The 21705-nt window shown below is 39.4% G+C and overlaps 1 protein-coding gene across 2 annotated transcripts in view; it reads left to right on the top strand.

The window, feature by feature from the left end:
• Nucleotides 1-8863: 8863 nt before the first annotated feature.
• The window catches only part of Capn7 (calpain 7), a 41412-nt gene continuing 28570 nt past the window's right edge, over nucleotides 8864-21705 (top strand). For both annotated transcript variants that reach the window (XM_063257204.1, XM_003480116.5), the window contains exons 1-6: nucleotides 8864-9192; nucleotides 12873-12981; nucleotides 16023-16180; nucleotides 17208-17275; nucleotides 19233-19430; nucleotides 21081-21167. In XM_063257204.1, the coding sequence (XP_063113274.1) occupies nucleotides 9091-9192; nucleotides 12873-12981; nucleotides 16023-16180; nucleotides 17208-17275; nucleotides 19233-19430; nucleotides 21081-21167 (722 nt within the window). In that variant the 5' untranslated portion in view covers nucleotides 8864-9090. The remainder of the gene's footprint in view (nucleotides 9193-12872; nucleotides 12982-16022; nucleotides 16181-17207; nucleotides 17276-19232; nucleotides 19431-21080; nucleotides 21168-21705) is intronic.

Raw genomic sequence — 21705 nt, 5'->3', positions numbered from 1 at the left:
TTAGCTCAGCAGCAAGCGTGTGGTCATGAGTTCAATCCCTGGTACCGATAAAAAAAAAAAAAAAAAAGAATTTAGCCAGACCTCTGAAAATGTCTGGAGGCTCCCTGAGAAGATCTTTTAAAGGCATAGGGAAACTTAGAAATCCTGAATTGTATTCTGAGACAACATAGATGGAGCAGTGTTCTCAAATTCAGAGCCACTGTAAGGCAGGCACAGGAAGAGATGCCACTACCAGGGGACCAGGTTAAGTGGGAGCCTACCCTTTCGTGCTTTGGCGGAAGTCATTTGATAGGTTTCTCTCTCATTTTCTGCTCATGTTTTAACTTCTACTAACAGAGTTCTCATACACAAGAAAAATTGTATACAACCAACACAACTTCTTATTGGTAATAGGAACACTACATCTACCGCGTGATTTCTTTTCAAGGGGAAAGTTGTATTTTCTTTTTTTTTTAATTTTATTTAAAGGAGAAAAAAACCCAAAATAGTATAAGGGTATAAGTAATACAGAATTTCAAAAAAAAAAACAGTAAGAAATCACTAGTTAATAGATTACATATTGTCATCTTAGAAATAGTTGTTCAAGTTATAGGATTAAAGCATACAAAGTGGACATTCAGGGGCTGGGGATTTAGCTCAGTGGTATAAGCGCCTGCCTTGCAAGCAGGCAGTCATGAGTTCGATCCCTGGTACTGATAAAAATGAAAAAGACAAAAAAAAAAAAAAAAAACAAAGTGGACATTCAAACAGTGAGATTGCAAACAGTTGTGTTCAATGATCTAACAAAAGCTTGGTAATATGTGGTAGGTGGTAACACACCTAAACACACTTGCAGTTGTATCCTTTTGAGCACTTTTTTCCCTCTCTTTCTTACAATAACAGAAATTTTGGGTTTTATTACTCCTATAGTTCTTATTACTTTTTTTTTGGAAGAGAATAAAACCAAATATGACAAAACAAAGCAGTCAGTCGAAAAAAGGATGAACATAGTACATGATGTAAAAACAGAATACAAAGTAATCAACAATGGTTACCATAATGTCTCTTGCTACCTTAAAAAGAACTGCCTATATCATTAGTTATAATAAAATTGAACAAAACAGTAAAGAACAAAACCAATAAAACCAAAACTTTGGAGACATTACAGGACTTCAAAAGAAGATAATAGTCAACCAGAATGGGCGTCATAGTGAATCTTATTGTCTTCACAGCTGTTGCCTATACTTTTGAACTTGGTACTATCAAGCAAAACAGAATAGAGGAAAATCAGTCAAAACAAGATGGTGAGAGCAATACAGGGTTTCAAATCAAGTTAGTAGGAAAGCAAAGCGGGTTACTATAATATATCCTGCTATTTTTATTTTTTTCCCCTTAATTAAAAAGTAAATAATAAAAAAGGAGATTGAGATAAAAGAGGGCATAACAACAAAATAGCGCAGGTCAAAACATAACCATTTAAACAAAATAGTGTTTCACTATAAGATATCCCGACATAAAAGTAGTTACCATAGTGTCTCTTTCCTTGAAATCTTTGAGTATAACTTTGTATACTGTAGCATCAAACATGTCAGGACAATGTAAAACCATTCAAGAGAATGACAGTATTACAGGGTATTTAGAATCAACTAACAGAAAATGAACAATGGTTTTTGTATAATCTCCTTGTCTATAAAAGTTTTTGTTTATATTATCACATATAATAAAATCCAATAAGATACAACATGTTAAGACTAAGAACAAAAGCTTGATGGGACTTCAAAACAAGATATTAAATCAGCACTAGCTATTATGACGTCTTGTTTTCTCCAAAATAGCTGTTCCTACCATCCAACCTTCTCTGCCTCATTTCTGTTGAGCTCTTTTTCTGTCATTAGTTGTCAGTTTGTCTTCTTCATTTCGCTTTCTGCTCCATTCATTGTGGCCTCTCTGCCACTGTTTCTGGAATCTTGGTATTTTTCTTTTTTAGAATGTATTGCAGTATTCTCTGTAGAGTTGAATTTGTGGTTGCAAATTCCCCTAGTTCCTCTTTATCCTGGAAGCACCTCGTTTTTCCATCAATTTCTAGGGACAGTTGTGCAGAATATATCAATCTTGGCTAGAGGTTATTATCTTTCAAAGCTTGAATTATTTCCCCCCACACTCTTTGTGATTTGATGGTTTGTGCCGAGAAGTCTGCTGTAATTCTGATGGGTGTTCCCTTGTAAGTGATCCGTTTCTTGTCTCTGATGGCTTTTAATATTCTGTTCTTATATTGGATTTCTGGAATCTTGATTATTATATGCCTGGGTGTAGTTTTGTTTGGGTTGTAGGTGGCTGGGGTCCTATATGCCTCATACATCTGAGTATCTTTACCTTTTGCTAAATTAGGGAAATTCTCCTGGATTATTTCTGTGAATAGCTTTTGTAGTTCATTTGTTTGTGTCCCTACTTCTTCTTTTACATTCTTAATTCTTAAGTTATAGATCCTATTATCTTCTAGCCTTTGTATTATTGCTGTTTGTTTCCTTGTTATTTTTAAGAAGTTTTTCATTTGATGCTCCCACATTACAAATCTGTCCTCCAGTTCAGATAATCTATCCTTAGTTTCTTTCAAGCTGTTATGCCAGCTTTCAATACAGTTTTTAGTTTCCTGGTAATCTCTTTGAACCTCTTCATGTATTCTATGTTTTCTCTATTTTCTCCATCAAACAATTCTCCCCCTTTTTTCTGTTCTTCCATTCCACCATCTGTTTTTTCTTGGGAAGCACTTAGCATTTTTCTAACTATTGTACTTATATCTTGCTTTATTTTGTAAAATACTTCATTTTTGAACTCGTCTATGAGGCTCTGGAGATATCGCTTTATGCCTATTGGTCCTCATTCTCCTTTGCATTTACCTTTCCTGGATCAGTGTTCTCAGGATTGGGGCCTGAGGACCCTTTCTTGTTGCTCCCTCTTCCCATACTTTTTGTTCCTTCCATACAAGCATATATAGGAGGCCCAGTTTCTTTCTTTGTCAGTTACAGTTTGTTTGAATCTGCCAGCTAGGTGTTCCCGTCCACTGCAGTGTATTAGGGAGACACAGACCTGGGCAGCCTCTGCTGGGCCTGCCCCTCCAGGTCTATCTACTGAAGGCTTCACTGCTAGGGTCCACCTCCAGGTGCTGGGACCTGGTTTGGGCTAGCCTACTGGGTCTTATTCTGCAGCATCACCCAGGCCAAGTGCTCCCTACCAATCCCGCCTGAGAGAGGAATATGCGACTAAAGTCACTGCAGTGTCCTGTTCCGGCTAGTCTGCCTGGTCCCAGAATGTCCTCTGTTGGAGCCTCCTAGTCTATGGAAGGGTCCCTGTTCTACTCACTCACCGCAGGTCGATGCAGGGTCCATGCCAGTCCTGCTCTCAACTCCGTTTGCTGATTCCCGCTCTCAGAGCTTTTGCACATCTCTCTCCCTGCTGTGCTGATTCAGACACAGCAGCAGCGACAAGAAATTCAAATCACGGTTTCCAGAGATGTGGGTTCCAGCTTTGGCACTGAGATTTTATCTGTTCCAGTCATAGCATCAGGATTGCATTTCCAGTTGGTTTCTCTTAGCTTAGTTTGTTCCTGGGTCAGCAGGCTATATCTCCCCTTGCTTATGACTCCTCACACCACACCATTCCTGGATTCTAAGCTGGCTATCTCAGAGAGCCTCTGTAGCTGCTGTTATCTATCTGCCATGTTCTCCTGGAAGTCTTCACTTGTGTTTATAAAAGCATATTTTAATTATGAGATTAAAATTATGAGGAGATAGAGATCATGTAAGTAATTTGAATAAGAAAGTGTAACCTGAAGAACCCTGAAAGATAATGATTAACTGCTAAGTGGGATTTGTAAAAAGTACTCTCAGAGGGGCTGGGGATTTAGCTCAGCGGCCTAAGCACCTGCCTTGCAAGCAGGTGGTCGTGAGTTTGATCCCTGGTACTGATTTAAAATAAAAAGTTAAGAAAAAGTACTCTCAGTCTTTCAGAGGTAGCAAGTGTAAACAGCAGCTACAGCTTCTCCCACTGAGAGCAGGTATACAAAGAAGGAACTGAGGAATACAGTAGAGTCTGGTTGCCCCAAGCATGTGGCCCCCACTGGAGCAATGTGATGAAAAGAGAGCCCAGCCTTGGCGGGCAGAGATTGCTGGAGGGTATGGTTACAAGTTGGTTCTCTCAGCCTAAGGTCATGGCTACTCCAGTGAATCACTAACTGGAAGAGAATTTTGCTGGAAGCATTGCCACTGGTTGGGAGAAAACCTTGCCAGGCAGCCAACAAGTAGCCAGTACAGTAAGCAGGACTGAGGCACAGCTATCAGGCCCACATGTAAGGTGACCAGGATGGCTGCTGTAAATAAATACAGTGTCCTGAAAGCAGGAAGGAAAATCCCGCCACAGGCTCAGGCTTGTGGTGTCTTCCCATGCCTTCTATTGGAAAAAACTAGCACTCAGCCAGCATATCTGCACGGTTTAGCTCCAGTGCCACAAAGGAGAAGAAAGAATAGATTTGGAGCTGAAAGGTGACAAATTATAATCCAAATCTGAATGAGTATCCATGCATACTTTTCTACATACATTTGAATATATATATACATACATATATATATTTACCCTAATCTGATCATACACTTGTATATGTGCATTCAAATATCAAACTATAACCCATAAATATGTACAATTTCTATGTGTCTGTTTGAACTATTTTCTTAAAAGATTCCTGGCTGGGAATGATCTTGTGTTTCCCATGCCTCTTCCCCAAGTCTAGAGCAGCAGTTCTCAAAGTGCATCTTTCACCTTTGTACCTTCAGTGGTTATCTCTGTGCCTGGCTCTGAGAGGATGTGCAGCTCTTACCAAATAAGAAGTCAACAACGAGCCCTTTAGAGGGAATATGAATCATACATGAACAAGGGGAGAGGGGTCACCACTACTTGTGAGAGCCATAAAAGTCTTCTTTCAAGATGGATTAGGAATTCTACAAGCTGTGAGGAAGGAGGAGCCATAGACACCCAAGTCCTGCAGTTAGGAGCATCCCATTTGTCTGCTTAATACAAATCTGGAGCTTAGTTCGTACAAGGCATTGAATGAAACACCTTGGGAATACAGCCTGAGCTTATGTACTGAGGCCCAAGTCTATGCTAAGGAATTTAGGTCTTATTCTTCAAAATCAAGATGTAATAGATTAAAAGCTGATGTCAGCACCAGTTGAATTAAATCAGCATGGTGCTGAGCATAGATATTTCACCTATGGAAAGTTGCCAACATAAATATCAATGTGGAGAAGGAGAAGTGAGGCTTTGTGGGTTTCTCTAATTGTTGCTGTTTGAGCCCTTGGTTCTCCTGGAGGAGCTTGTTATGCTGGCTTCCGTAGTGTGAGTTTGACCATTGTCATTGGAGAAGATTGGGACCTTGTTGGTGAGAGTGGCTGTGGTTTACTTTGGGGGAGCTCTGGTCCTTATATTGAGCTTTGCTTCCTAGCTCCAGAGGGGAAAATATGTGCCGCTTAATCTGCAGGACAAACTGTCATGCTGGCTTTCTGGCATGTACTTGACTGTTCTTATTGTCAGAGGAGCTCAGGGCCTCTGTGTCACTGAGGATGGCTGTGGTGTTTTACCGGACAGCCCTGATTCTTTGTTTTGAGTGTGACTTCTTGGCTCCAGCATGAAACCTTCAACCTACCAGCACAGCTCCTTCACCCTGCTGGCATAGACTTTCTAGCTTCCACCCGACCTTTGGGCCTTCCCAGTATGATCCGTAAAACAGACTGGTGTGAGTTTTTCTTGTGGGCTCTGGACTTCCAGCTGGACTCATGGGAGGCATTGCCATGGGCTCTAGGTCTTCATCTGGGCTCATGCAGGACATTGCTGTGGGACCCAGGCCCTTGGTTGAATATTCTGGGTCTTCAGTGTTGTGGACAGATTTCCTGCACTTTCTTGTGTTTAACTCTGGATGACCATCATAAAATAACATTATGAATTCTGTGTCCTTATTCTAATTGTTCTCCTCACACCCCCGCACTACAACACAAGAATATATGTCAAGGAATTCATTCAATCAATATTTTACACTGTGTGTCGAACACCTGCTCTAGACCAGGCTCATTCTGAATGTGGGACAAAACTGTTAAGACAGAAACTATCAACACTTCTGCTATAAAACTGTGGTAGCTTGATGTGAGTCCTGGGAGGAGAAGCAAGAAGCCAGTTCGCCTTTTCTGTGAGTCAACCAGTGTGTGAACTGGGAGACAAGAACACCCCCTTTCTCTGTAAGCGACTGGCTGATCTGGAGGAACACAGGTTGAGTTGTTAGCAACTGAGGTACAAAAACAACTTAATTCTTATATTGTTCGATTGACTTTGCAGGCCTAAAGCCAGTAGTCTGAGCATCTATTAGGAGGATAACAGTATGCATTATAGCAAATATGGGGGATTTCCTTTTGTCTTGTTTTTGAAATCCAATATTGTTCTGATTGTTTTGTTTTGTTCCATTTTATTGTTTTGTTTTCATTCAATATTGTTTTGATTGGCTTTATTCTGTTCTTTTTTGTTTGATTTTATTATGTCTGATAGTATGGGCAGCAATTTTGAGGATAACAAGAGGCATTATGGTAGCCATTGTTGATTTCCTATTATCCTGTTTATTTTTTTTATTTTAAAGAGGATAAAACCAAGGAAAATAAAACAGAATAAAATCAATGAAAAAAGCTCAGTGGCATAAACACCTACCTGGCAAGTGCAAGGTTGTGAGTTTGATCCCTGGTACAAAAACCCCCAAAAAATAAAAAATAAAAAAGCCCACACCCCTATAATAAAAAAAATACCAGTATAAGCGCTCCAGGATTTACAAAATCAGCAATAATTACCATATTACCAACAAAATTACCAACGAAAAGCAATGCTTTTTGTTGTCTTCAAAATAGCTGCAGATACCTTTGGGCATACTAAAAATAGACCAGAATAGAATAGAAACAATAAAAACAAAACAATGAATGAATACAAGAAAGGACTTCAAAATAAATTAATAGTAAGGCCAAAGTGGCTACCATAACATGTCTTGCTATCTTTCAAATAGCTGCTCATGCCCTCAGATTTAACATAAACAAAACAAAAGAGAATAAAATGCAACCCAAGAAAACAATGAAGATGATATGGTTTCCAGGTGGGGATCACCTCTTGCTGATGCCTGGTTGTCTCCTTCTGTAGTCTGAGATTGGCGCTGACTCACAGAGAGAGGCTTGGGTGTGGCTGTCCCCATTCTAGTAGCAGCCCATGCTATTATCTTGTTTTGATGTCCTGTATCAGCTGCACTGTTTTGGTTTTTTTTGTCTTTTTCGTTTTTTATCGGTACCAGGGATCGAACTCACGACTGCCTGCTTGCAAGGCAGGCGCTTATGCTGCTGAGCTAAATCCCCGGCCCCGCACTGTTTTGTTTTAATTGACTTTATTGTTTTATTTTGGTTTTATTCTCTTAAAAGAAAAAACTATGGTAGCTCTGAGCCATCTGGGTGCCAGGCAAGACTCACATTTTTTTACCTGTGTTTTTTAACAACAGTCCAAAGAGACAACTGGTTTAGTTATTATTAACTTTACTAAATGTGAAGAAACAAATTAAGAAAATGGGGATCCCATTTTAAACTCAGGCTAAATGACTTACATTTTTTATCGCAATACAATGAACAAAAAAATCACACATTTAAAATGTAGTTTGAGTAATCCCAGCACTCAGGAGGTTGAGCAAAGAGTATCACCAAGAGTTTAAAGTCAGCCTGGACCACATATCAAGTCCCTGTCCCAACCCCTTTCCCCAATAGTTTGTTAAGTTTTGATAAATACACACACACAAACACACACACACAGCACTTCCATCATCCCAAATATTCCTGTATAGCCCGATGAAAGCATTAATTACATTAATTACAAATCAGTTTTTTCTGATGTTTCTTATAAATGATCTCAAACAGCATGTACTCTTGGCAAAGTTTGCTTCCTCAACTCAACAAAATCTTGTGTTTCATCCAAGTGGTGGTATTTATCACTAGTTTTTTTTTTTTTTTTTTTTTTTTTTTTTTGAGACAGGGTCTTGCTATATAATTCTGGCCGACCTTGAACTCACTATATATGTAGTCCAGGCTGGCTTCAAATTTGCAGTGATTTTTCTACTTCAGCCTCCCAACTGCTGGGATTACAGGCGTGTGCCACCACATGCAACATAGTTCATTCTTATTCTTGCTAGAATCAGACTTTCAAGGATGAGAAGACATTGAACAAAAAATGACCTATGCAGTTACAACATTTAGTTAACCTTACCTAAGGCTAACTAAAAATATGTAATCTGATTGAACAATTTAATACCATACTTAGGTATGCACTGGGGAGCTACATACATTTATGACTGAGTTTGTAGAAAATAAACATAAATCAGTTTCTTAAAAGAATCTTACTTTCTCAAGTTTATTTCTGCATCCTTGCGTTTATTTCTAATCAGTACAGTCGCAAGGTAATCTCCCTTGGCTTTTTCTGCACCTACACTACGTAAGGCGCACGCTCCTTTGCAAGTCAAAAGTCAACAGCACAGTTGCTCTGGCACTGCCAACCCTCCAGTCCACTGCTCGGAGACGCCCATTGCTCGGACTTGACACCTACCCACGTCTGCTAACTCCACGTGAGGCGGCGGTCACGTGCTCAACAACAGAGTAGCGCGTGCTCCGTGCTCAACCGCGCCTATCGCTCGCCCAACTCCCGCGGGCCCAGCCCACTCGGCTCTAGTACTCCAGAGGGCCAGGCTGCGCCTGCGCAGTGCGCCTGGTGGGCGGGGTAAGGGACAAGAAGGGGGGGGAACCTGCGAGGCGTGAGCCTGCGCAGTATGCCCGGTAGGCGGGGCAAGGGACACGAAAGTGGGGCGCTTGGGGTTTGTGAGGCTGGGGTGTGTGCAAGATGCGCGGAGTCGAAGCTGGCAAAATTCGGGGGGGCCGGCTTTTTTCCCTCCATCGAAGAACGTAAACTTTCCTGGCTGCTCTCGGAGCTCCGGAACCATTCTGCCGCGCCTGGGGCCACGTCAGGCCCTGTCTTCCACCGCCGGCGCGCGATCTAGACGCCATGGACGCGACGGCGCTGGAGCGGGACGCCGTGCAGTTCGCCCGGTTGGCGGTGCAGCGCGACCACGAAGGCCGCTACTCCGAGGCGGTGTTTTACTATAAGGTGGGGCTGACGTCCGCTTCGGCGGAGTTCCCGGAGTCCATAGGAGCGCGGCGGGGCCCGAGGCGAGGGGCGGGGTCCAATGCCGGGGCGACCCGACCCGCGGTTTCGCTTTTCCCACGCCCCCTTGGTGTAGCCACCGTGGGACCCCGGGTCTCGGAGGGAGAGGCTGCTCCCTAGGCTGCAGGCTCGGCTGGCAGGTGTCCCCTGAGGAGCTGCTCATGGCGGCAGCAAAGTCGAGGAGCTGTCAATTCCTTGCTGTCCTTTGGCTCTGATTTCTATACAGCGGGAAGTGGGCTGGGATACACACCAGAATTACGCCCGTTTGTTGGAAACAAAAGTAAATTAAACATAAACGCATCTCTTATCCTTGGATTTGATGTATATCTTTATAGTATCTATTTACATACTGTTTATACTGTTTTGTAAGTTTGTTCTTTTCATTTGAACATTTCCCCAAATCATTAAGTTTAACGATACAATAACAGTTGCATAGTATTTCATTATGGGCATGTACCAAAATTTACAATCCATTAGGCATGTAGTGTCATTCTGATTTTTCAGCATCCTAAGTAACTGTGCAATTAATATTCCTGTAAGTAATGCTTGACAGACTTTTTTGAAAGTTTTTTTTTGGATGAATTACAGGGCACACAATTGCTAAATCAAAGACTAAGCTTCCATAATCCATTCTTTGCTTTCCAGCCCTAAGGAATTGTGAACCCACCTCTCCATTTTCTAGTTGGAAGCCTCATGATACGTTTTCTTTAAGAAAGAATGCCACGTTTAAGTAAATTATTTCATAAGCCCAAGTACTACCGGTAAAGTGTGGTTTCCTCTAGACTAGTATTTTATTGGTTTCATGTGAGACTTTTGGAAATAAAAATTTAAAAAAATTTTTTTTGAGAGAGGAGCTTGCTGTGTAGTTCAGGCTGACTTGGACTCAACATGTGGTCCAGGCTGGCTTGGAACCAGTAATGATCCTCCTGCCTCAGCCTCCCAAATGCTGGAATTACAGTCATTTGCCACCATTCCTGGTTTATATTTTGGTTTTGTAAAGTAACTTTGACACATTAATAGGTTAAAATAGTGCCATATAAAAACAACTTCTAAAGCAAAGAACACAGTGTTTCTTCTTTTCCTACGGGGTTACATACATTATAATTTAGGAAGATTATCTCATCTTTAAGAAATTAAGAATATGGGCATGTGTGTGGCTCAGTGGTAGAGCTTTTGCGTTATATGCACAAGGCTCTGGAGTTATATCCCCAGCACCATCAAAAAAAACCTAAACAAAAAACCCCCAGAAGCTTCTAGAAACTCTTTCCATAAGTATTATCAGTTTTTTTTTTTAGCATTGTTTACCTTGATGCTGTTTCATAGGCAATTCCTTAATTGGTAGTCTTACTGGGTGTTGAACCCAGGGCCTTGGACATGATCTATATCCCAAGCGCATTCCATACCCATCCCCCCCCTTATTTTGAAGATAGGGGTTGTCTTAGTTACTTTTCTCTTTGCTGAGGCAAAATACCTGATACCCAAAGTTAAAACATAGGACAGATTTATTTCAGCTCACGTTTTATAGAGGTTTCAGTCCATAGTTGACTGGTTATAGGCAGGGTGCATGGTAGACAGGCATCACAAACGAGAAATAGTGTGGCATTACAAGCAGGGCAGTGAGTAGCAGCAGCAGCAAAGCAACTTCCTTTTCCGTTTTATACTATTCAGGGTTCTGGGTGGTGACACCACACCAGGGGTGGGCTTCCCGAAACTACATCTGTGCTATGATAAACCAATTAGTAGACTAATCTAGTACCACACACCCCTTAATCCTAGTGTCACACACCCTAGATCCATCGAGCTCCAAAAGCCCCATATATGAGTGTGTGAAGCTTTGGGGTGACATCTAGATATAAGCCATAACCCTCGTCTTGCTGAGTGACTAAGTTGCCCCAACTGGGTTCCAGTTTGTGACCCTCCTGCACAGTCTCCCAAGTACTGAGATTGTAGGCATGTACCACCGTGCTGTCATTTTTGTATAAAATAAGTAAAATAAAACTGATGTGAACAATTTTAAAATTTAAAATTTTAAAAGCAAGAAAATTATTTGAAAATCAGTATTTATGGGCAAGACAAAATTATAAGATACTCAGTTGATCAAAGTATAACTAGAATGTATTTAGATAATGATGGTACATGTGATAACAGTGTTTATTATTATTATTATTAGGTTTTCCTGAGACAAATTTTCTCTGTATAGTTCAGGCTGGCCTTGAACTCAATATGAAGCCTAAATTGGCTGGAACTCTAAATTGGCATGAAACGCAATTCGATCTTCCTAGCTCAGCCTCCTGAATGCTGGGGTTATAGGCTTGTACTTCCTACCCCAGCTAAAATATGGAATTTAGAGATACGATTTTCTGTCTTGGAATATCTGAGTTATTGTAATCTCAGAAACTCATACTCTTCTACACCTTGGCCTTTCCGTTGAATTTCCACTAATGTCAAAACTATTTTTCTTACTGATTTTGTTAGGTGCAGAGCTCTTGCTGAAATAACTAGATTCAGAAGTGATGCTCAGTAGATGGCCCCCTTGGAGACTGACAGGCATACCCCTATAAAGTGTTGTACATGCTTAGGACACTGCAGAGGAAGTACTGTTACTTGGAGAAACTTCTGCTCTTTCTAGGTGGTAGCATTGATGATTTTCCTTGAACAGTGATGGGGAGAATGGAAGCACTTCTTCACTATTGATAACAACTTGCTGTGAAAGTTACAGAATAACTGGAAGAAGCAAGGTTTTCTTAATGAAAATAAATTTGTGTCATACAAATTAAGTCTGCTTTAATATGTGTTATCCTTAGAGTATTTTCTGTGCGAAAGAGTACTTTGTGAGATATTTTATTTTTATAATTTACTATCCTTTTATACTACTAGAGATTGAACCTAAGGCCTTCATCCTGAGCTACCCCTCTAGCCCTTTTTAAATTTTTTATTTTGAAATCTTGCCAAGTTGCTTAGGCTGGGTTTGAACTTGAGATCCTCTTACCTCAGCCTCAGTGCTGGGGTTACAGGAATGTGCTTATGTCTGGCTTTTTAATTTCTTACACTCTCGATACTTAATTTTATTTTGATGATTATTCATTTAATGCTTTTTTTTTTTTTTTTTTTTTTTTTTTTTGCTTTTGGAGGTGCTGAGGATTGAGCCCACAGCTTTAAACATCCTGGGGAAGTGCTCTATCAAAGCCACAACCCAGCCCATTTTAATGCTTTTACAGCTCAGTTTATCTTTTCAGAATATATAATTTAACATCTGATCTGTGGATGAATAAAACAGAAAACATGCATATTATAGCTCTTCTAAAGAAGTGTTTGTAATCAGTTCCTTATACATACATACTTGTTCCTAAGTTTTTAACAGTATATGAAAATGGAGAACATTGAAAACTGAAGGATGGGTATTGGAAGGTTACATAACTTACTATCTTAGGAAAAAATATCCTAAAAATGTTCTTTGGAAGGAAAGGGGGGGTAAAAACAATCCAGATGTGATACGTATATGTATTAATTCACCAAGATGATTATAGTTATTATGTATCACAGACATACACTAATGAAAATGTTTTGTCATTCTCAAATTGTAATGTATCTGTTTGATTCTTTTGAGTTATTTTTATTTTTAGGAAGCAGCACAAGCCTTAATTTATGCTGAGATGGCAGGATCAAGCCTAGAATGTATTCAAGAAAAAATAAATGAGTATCTGGAAAGAGTTGAAGCTCTGCATTCTGCAGGTCAGTAAGGCTCTGAGGTTGTCACTATGGTTTTTTTTTAACCTCTCTTCCATCACATCTTTTCCCTGTGTTACTGTCTCTTGATTTGTGGCTCTTGATCTTCATTTCCTGCTCATTCCTCTTTAAAAAATCATAATATGGAAATGTGACATAGATGTATGAGAGAAGTCTTACAGATAACAAGAGTCCAATTACCTAATTTCCCAGAGGTGTAATTTATCTGTGACAAAGTTAGGATTAGAGCCCTGGTAGAGTCTGCTTTTTAGATATCTAACATATGCCCTCTTTTGATATTAAAATTGACTAATTCTCTTCAGTGTTGAAAGACTTCAGTGATAGGTTTAGTCTCTTCTCTGGCAGTGTGCTCTACCTCAAGACCTTTGCTCAAGTCTTCTAAGACAGTACCTTGGAAAAGCAACATGTAAGCAGAGGCCTAGAACAGCTTTTCTTTATTTCTGTAAACAGTGTGGCAAATGCTGCAATAGCGGTGTGCATAGGCTTGCTGGGTGTGGTGGCACATCCCTGTAGTCTCAGCACTCTGAAAGGCTGAGCAGGCAGAAGGAGCACAGGTTTGAGCCCAGCCTGGTCAGTTTAGTAATTTACTAAGACTAGGTCTCAAAGGAGGAAGAAGGAAGAGGAGAAGGGAAAGCGGAGGAAGAGGAGGAAGAAGGAGGAGGAAAGAAGAAGAAGCAGGAAGAAGGAGGTGGAGAAAAAGGGGGCAGTGCTGGTATGATTTTCCCCCCCTTGGGGAGAAGGGTAGCACTAGGAATTGAACCCAGAACTTTCACATTGGGTTACATTGCCAACCCTTTTTTATTTTGAGATAGGTCTTGGTAAGTTGCCCAGGCTATATTCAGACTTGCCATCCTTCTGCCTCAGTCTCCCAGTGTGCTAGGATTATAAATGTGCCACCTCATAGCCTAGGGATGATTCTTAACACCTTTTTGTGTTGCTGAGTAAAACAGCCACAAGCAGAGGCATCTTAAGAGGAATCTTTACTCTCATAGACTTTGTGCTAGTTGCTACCACTAATTCTAAACATGATCATAAGTAAAGCATGTAGTTAGGATAAAGTAGGTTTGGTTGACTTCTCTGTTACAGTAATCCTCTTTTTAAAAAAGTAGGTTACTTTAGGAAAATGTCCAGAAATTGCACGTATCTGTCCTTACTTGATGTGAAGTTATTTTGACTCATGTATTTAGAGGGTGTAGCTCTGTGGTAGAGTGCTTGCCTGGCATGCCCACGGCCCTGGGTTCAGTTCCCAACACTGCAGAAAGATGTGTTTTGTACATGTGCTGACTCTCCACAGTGAGTGTAATCATTATGTACTGCATGCGATTACAAATAAAAATAAAAAAGTTAAAAGATAAAAAACGTTATTTTGTGGTTCAGGGAAACTTCATTTTCCCAGCTTTGTTTCATAAACTGTTTCAAAATTATGTTTGAACTGGGTGACACAGGCTGGCTCCTGGGGAGGGTGAGCCCAGCTCCATGCTTGCCAGGGCTTTCTGGGGCTGGAGTGCGCCTGAGAGCTGCTTCCTGGGCAGCTGTGGCTCTGGGGAGGATCATCTGGGCAAGCCAAGCACCCCACAGGAGTGAGTGACGTGTTCAGCTCTAGGCGTGTTTCTGAAGGAGGAGCCTTTCTCTTGGAGAGGATCCTCAGTGAGCCTGGCTGAGGGCTGGGAGGTGTGTAAAGTGGACCAAGGATTAAGCAGGACATCTGCTGAGGTGAAACCCAGTGCCAAGGAAGATTCCAGAAAGGTCAGGATCTCAGTGAAGCCACTTGGATAAAGTTCAAAGGTGACAGGTACAGTACGAAGCCAGACTGACCAGGATTCATGAAGTTCTGCTGCTTGGGGAGACAAGTTATGCCAAGATTCCACAGTGAAACTCATGAGTGTTGTTGCTGCACTCGTTCCAAAGGAAAACACAAACTAATCTACTTTCTGTATGTGTAGGTAGACATTCTAGATGGTTCATATACAGTAAATGGGATCATCCAGCTGTTTTGTCGTCTGGCTTTCACTGAATTTTAATGTTTTTAAGGGTTACCTATGTTGCAGGAAGTGTCTGTTCATTCATTCATTCTTTTTTTTTTTTTTTTGGTACCAAAGCTCAAACTCACAACCTTGTGTTTGCTAGGCACTTTCACTGCTGAGCTAAATCCCAGTCCTCTTGATTTTTTTTTTAATGACTAAATAATATTTATGTATGCCATATTTTTTTCCATGTGTTAGTAGGTATTTGGTTTTTTTCCCACCTTTTGGCTGTTTTGAACAATACTGTTATAAACATTAATTTACAAGTTTTCATGTGAAAATATGCTTTCAGTTTTCTTGAATATATATCCAGCTGGGTCATAGAATAACTCTATAAAGAACTGTCACTCTGTTTCGAAAGGTGCTACACCATTGTACTACTCTGCCAGCAATATAGCAACATTCTAGTTCCTAGCCTCACCAACACTTATTGCTGGGAAAGTTAAGGCAGGAAAGGTTTATTTGGCTCTCAGTTTGTAGAGGTTTCAGTGCATAGCTGGCTGGCTCTAAGGCAAGGTGGCATGGCAGAGGGGCATTGCAGAGGAGAAACAGTTCATGGCAGGCAGAAGGCAGCAAAACATCCAAGTATCAAAAAAAATAGCAAGCAACAAGCAGGGACAACAGCAGCCCTCTTTTTGTCCTTTATATTCTATCCAGGCTACTCGCCCTTAAAGTGGCATATACCCCCGGTAAAGCACCCGTAATCCTGGCACTGTAGTATGGGTCAATCCCGGCAACACGTCCTTAATCCCAGCATCACATACTCTAGATCCAGCCACCTCTGAAAACTCCATAATGACCTCCTGAGGCTTTGGAGGAATATCTAGATACAAGCCACAAGGGGAGTTATTTTTAAGTTTTTAAAAATGTACATATACTTTACTAAACTCTTTAATATAGGGTTATAGAGTTTGGTAAAGAATGTTTTAAATATACTGTTTATTTACTGTTTCTTTTTGTATTTGAGTAATCTTTCTGTATATGCTTGCTTTCTTTTCCTAGTTCAGTCAAAGAGTGCTGGTCCTTTGAAATCAAAACATCAGTTAGACCTGGAGCGTGCTCATTTCCTTGTTACACAAGCTTTTGATGAAGATGAAAAACAGAATGTTGAAGAAGCTATAGAATTGTATACGGAGGCTGTGGATCTCTGTCTGAAAACTGTATGTATATCTGTAGGTTAAATTTGGTGGAATTATGTTAGGAAACTTACTTTACTAATGAATTTTACTTGACTCTTTGAAGAAAATAAGTTCTGTTGTAATAAATGTAACTTAAGTTAATCCTTATCAAAAGACGGTGAAGCCAAGTATTGTGGTACGTGCTTGCAAGTTCAGCTACTTGGGAGGCCGAGGCAGTGGTATTTCAAGTCCCAGACTAGCACAGGCAATTTATGGAGATTCTTACTAATTTTAAGAAAGGGTTAGGGGTATACCTTAGGGCTAGAGCCCTTACATAGCATTAGCAAGGTCCTGGTTCAATTTTTAGTAAATCCTCCCTCCAAAGTAGGATCACAGATAATAGGTTTTTGCAGCTTATTAAAATTTTGTATCTATTGAATAAGTAAGCAATTGAGTTTTCAGTTATAGGTACTAATTTTTAACCTACGTGTAACCTAATAACTAATTACTACAGAAAGAATTTATCACCACAAATTATGAATTTAGAATAAACTTTCAATTTCATATAGTAAAAAGTAAGGTACCTTAGTTTGGGAGAGCTTTATTATTTTGTAAAGTCTAAGAGCAGCACTTAGCAGCAAGACCGGCTACAATGGTAGAGCCTGGTGTTCCCAGGTCATTCACGGTGTCCACTGCCCACCCTTACCCTCCACCCCAGATATAGGAATTGAACCCAAGGAAAACCGAGCTACATTCCTAGCACTTTTGAATTTTGTTTTTTCTTTTAAGATTCGGTCTTGCTAGGTCACCCAGACTGGCCTTGAACTTGCAGTCCTCCTGCCTCAGCCTCATTCAGTGATCTTTTAAGTTCACTCAATGACAAGCTTTTGACACTGTTTTAAATGATAATCTTTAAAGACAAAAACAAAATGTCCTGTTCAGTCATTCAGTTCATTCATAATTTCAACAAGTATAATGTGCATTGTAAATTTTTTTGCATAGAAATACCATGGATCAAGAAAATTAAAAAAATATGCTTTAGGATGTCTATCTCTTTCTTTCTCTTAAGTCTTCTGAAACTGCTGATAAAACCCTGCAAAATAAACTGAAACAGTTGGCTCGACAGGCACTAGATAGGTGAGTTTTTGTCACTCACGTACTAAATGATGGAGGGGATGTGTTGTTACTTGTTACATAACAGATTTGTCTTACGTGTGGGACAGGTCGTGATAACAAACTTTCATATTTTTAAACTGAGATCTGTAAGTCTGTCTTCTTCAAAGGAGTGGACTTACCTTTTTTTAGTTTCTTGCTTTAGCCTCAAGAAATAGCCAATCAACCAAGAAGTGTTTTTAGTTTTTGCTGTTAGAGCTGAAATGATTCTGGTATTTGACATGGATGACTTTTCTTATGTTGTATCATATCAGAATTCAAAGAGGAGAACGTCTGGAAATGCTTCCAGGGTTGCTATAGAAAATAGATTGAGAATTGTCCTGTCTCCAGGCATATTCATTCCCCGAGTTACACAGTATGTGTAGCTCTCTCACCTCAAGTTGGTGTCAACTTTGCATTGAGGCTGGCCCTGCCTATTCTGTTTAGAACAGACTCTTCTCTAGCACTTTTGTCCTGCTTACTGTCTTCTGATATTCTTTCCTGTAGCTCGTACCACTGGCATACGATTTGTATTTGCTCTTTGTGTCCTTTTCAGCCCTCGTCCCTTAGATGTAAGCTCTTTGAAACTGGAACTTTGTCCATTTGTTTAGTGCTATAGTCACGTCTCAAAGCTCTTCATGTGTAGTATATGCTTGTAGGTATTGTTGAAAGATTGAATGGGTTTGTATAAGAGTGTCATACCTCTTGAAGGAGTTTGGTAGATAAGGAAAAGGGTGGAAATCACATTTGTATCTGTAGCATGAATTATCTCCCTTTGAGGCTCTACCTAGATGGCTGTGCAGTCCTCAGCTTTTCTTATTTATTGTGGCATGTCATTCTTCCTTTTCATCACCATTGTTAACTAACTTTTGGTTTGTTTCCCCAGATTCATGAAGATATGAACATGTGGCACTTGACTTTCTCATTAGAATCATAGCTGACTTTTATTGCCCATGTAGCTAACCTTTCTAGGATTTCTGAGTTCATTCTAAGCAGAGGAGGCGAGTTGTCAGGAATGAGTACCTTTGAGGATCTGTGAAAACTACTTTTTAGAAAAATGTGCTCATGTAACTTTTGCATATAATTTCAGTGTTCACAAAACTGGAGCTCATATGTGGACCTTAGGTTAAGAATTCCTACTTTCAAGCTTGTTCTTCCACAGAACAAAGCCCCAGTTCACTTGCATAGCATGTGAGGCCTTCCATAGTCCACCCTTGCCTTCCTGTCCTTTCATCTACTGCCTCTCAGTTGTACTTTTCACAGGGTGTATATCCATTCCATAGAGGTTAACTGACATACATGTTCTTGTCTGTATTTAAGAATGCTTCTTTGTTTCCCAGGTGAACTTTGTGGCTTTTGTACTGGTTGAAAGCAACTTTCCCTTGCTCCCTTTTTCTAGTCATTTAAGTCTGTAGTTTTTCATGTGTTTACTCACATGTATCCTGGCATGTGTCATTTTGATGCAGTCATATTTCTCTGCAAAATCATGAGCACCTTGTGACTAGAAATTGTTTTATACATTCTTGCACATTGCTTACTTTGCGTAGTATCTGACGTACAAGAAGTGTTCAAGTAATGTCAATAAAGTTACTATTTGCAAAAATATTTACCTTACTTTTGGGAGTAGCTAAAGTAATGATAGACTAGTGTGTAAGAATTTTATATACTGATTTTCCATGAGGGATGACTGACGAGTTCTTGAAATAAACTTCATTTCTTAAAAATTTAAGATAGCTGGGCGTGGTGCATACCTGTGGGAGGCTAGGGCAAGAAGATTACAAGTTCAAGCCAAGTCTGGGCAAATAAAAGATCTGGAGGATGTAGCTCAGTGCAGAGGTCCTGGGTTCAATCTCCAGTGCTTCCAAAAGGAAAAAACAAAAAACAAAAAAACCTTAAATGCGAAAAGAAAAACTAGAACTGTTTTTCTGTGCCTATGTTATAGAGCAGAAGCGTTGAGTGAGCCTTTGACAAAGCCATTCTACAAAGTTAAGTCAAATATTAAACCAAAGCCACCTCCAGTGAAAACACATTTTCCATTAGGAGCTAATGCCTTCTCTGAAAAACCTCAGCCCTTCGTAAGTCCACAGTCATGTGATGCACAGGGACAGAGATATACAGCAGAAGAAATAGAAGTACTCAGGTAAATCCATTTGTGATTAATTATAATGAATTTTGTGAGTCATTGCAGGTAATTGTATTCTCATTAGATTTGCTGAATTGTAATCAGATCTTTATTAATAAAAGTGTTATTTGGTAGTTATAAGTAATAATATCATGTAGTCATTTTGAAATGAAGTTAGAATTGCTTTCTAATGTGTTTTAGTGTTGGCAGTTTTTATTAGACATAATGTGTTTTCTGTAAAATCTGGCAAAGTTGAGCCCTGGATATTAAGGAGTGTAACAGAACTGTGAGACACCACTAGTAATCAGTGCAACTTTGTCACCAGATCCCTAATGGGAAAATACTCATCACTTTGAAATAGCAGTCTAAACCAGCAAACAAAACTAAAATTGTGAGTTATGAATAATTTTTCATTTCTTTAATGAATTTTTGAAAAGAAAATGAACACAAAAGAATATGTGACAGAAACCTTACTGCAAAACAAACTATGTACCATGCGACTTTTTACAAAAAGTGCTCAAAGACTTTTCTGGCATACATCTCAACATATGTGAAAGAAGGTTCAGGAGATGTTGAAAATGTGAAGCGTACTAATGTAGAAATACTTCTGGCTCTTGAGCCAGTGTAGACAAAATTAGAACTATGCAAGAACTTACTTAGAACTATGAACATGACTTGCTTAGAACTGTGCAAGTCTTGTAGGTACTCATTTTTAATCTTCCTGACAATTGACCCGAAAGGATTTCTAGTTCAAAACCTTGGGACAGACAGCATCTTTCTTTCCTGTTGAAGATTTTAATTCTATTCCTACTAATCTGGTTTCCTTTGTCTAGGAAAAATTGGCTATGAACCAGTACAACACAAAATAAGATAAAAAAGGATAGTTTTGGAGCTAAGTGACACTAACTAAGAGTACACTTCATCATTTCTCTGCTCTACATACATTTGGAATTCAGTACTACAACAACACACCTACCTTTCACACAAGTGAAAAGTTCTCATCTTTTCAAAATATGGCTGTATGTTATTCTAAAGTCATTGTATCTGTTGACTTTTAATTCTCAAATTCACTGTTCATCATTGCCTGAAGACTAAATCATGCAGATATTCTGTAGCTACTGCAAATCAGTGGACATACACAAAATAGGGAGAAAACATTGCAGAGCTACCACAAACTTTTTATTTCTTAAATTTATCAACAGACCGTAGCTGAGATATGTGTTACTTCCTCCTTTATTATCTGTTTCATATTCCCATATATTGGAAAATATGAAGAACTTATTTTTCAGAATTGTAAATTTTATGTTTTTAAAATTCTAAAATAACTAAATTGATTGTCCCTTTGGACTTCAGATGGAATTGATTTTGTGTCCTGGTAAGGGACACAAAGGGCACTTTTGTTACCTCTGGAATAGGCTTGTCTTGAGACTAGAGTTTTGTTGTTATGGATGTTAGAATTAAAAAGAATAATTTTTATTGAATTGAAGTACATCAGTTATTTTCTGATACTCAATTTTATGAAAATTTTATCCAAATACATTTAATGACATGAAGTTGTCAATTTAGTACAGTACTATGCCTTGTCATTTAAATTTTGGAGAGTTTTAAGATTGGGTATTAAGATAGACTTGAATATTTACCTTAGAATTTTTTTCTCATATTTTATAGGACAACATCAAAAATAAATGGTATAGAATATGTTCCTTTCATGAGTGTTGATCTGAGGGAACGTTTTGCTTATCCAATGCCTTTCTGGTAAGTAAGCATTAATTGTGATTTTTTTACTTTCAAGATCTGATTTTTCAGTTGAGTTCAATTCATAGCTTTGAAGTTAAAATTGAATAAAAAACTGGAAGGGAAGTATAATTATGGTAAAGAGATGGGATAACATAGCAAGAACACTGTGATGGCCAGATCATGACTGGGCTCGTGTAAATCTCCTTTCCTCACATTATCCTCACAATGGCTGATACGGTGTCTGGCACAAAGAAAGTACTCAGCAGATGTCTGTCCAGTTGGTGTTTCAATTACAGCAGAACTACAAGCCTGTACAGGAATGGAGTGGAAGAATAGAGTGGCAGTAACTGTGTTTATTGAGGTCCAGTTCAGGAGAGTTGTTTATAAAAGTGTTAGAACAGCCTTCCAGGACAGTGGCAGTTTATGTCAAGAGCTGTAAAAATACTGTTTGGTTCAGAGATGTGTGTAATAAGAGAATTCATGAAGGCATCTTTTATAACTAAGAGTTACTGAGATTAAATATCAGAGGTATGGTAATGATTCAGTAATGGTGTGT

The sequence above is a fragment of the Cavia porcellus genome, unplaced genomic scaffold, assembly GCF_034190915.1.
Source record: "Cavia porcellus strain 051 isolate PalLab524CR breed Dunkin Hartley unplaced genomic scaffold, mCavPor4.1 scaffold_10, whole genome shotgun sequence".
Classification (NCBI taxonomy): domain Eukaryota; kingdom Metazoa; phylum Chordata; class Mammalia; order Rodentia; family Caviidae; genus Cavia; species Cavia porcellus.
Note: the sequence above shows the minus strand (reverse complement) of the source record. Positions and strands in the feature narration are given on the sequence as shown.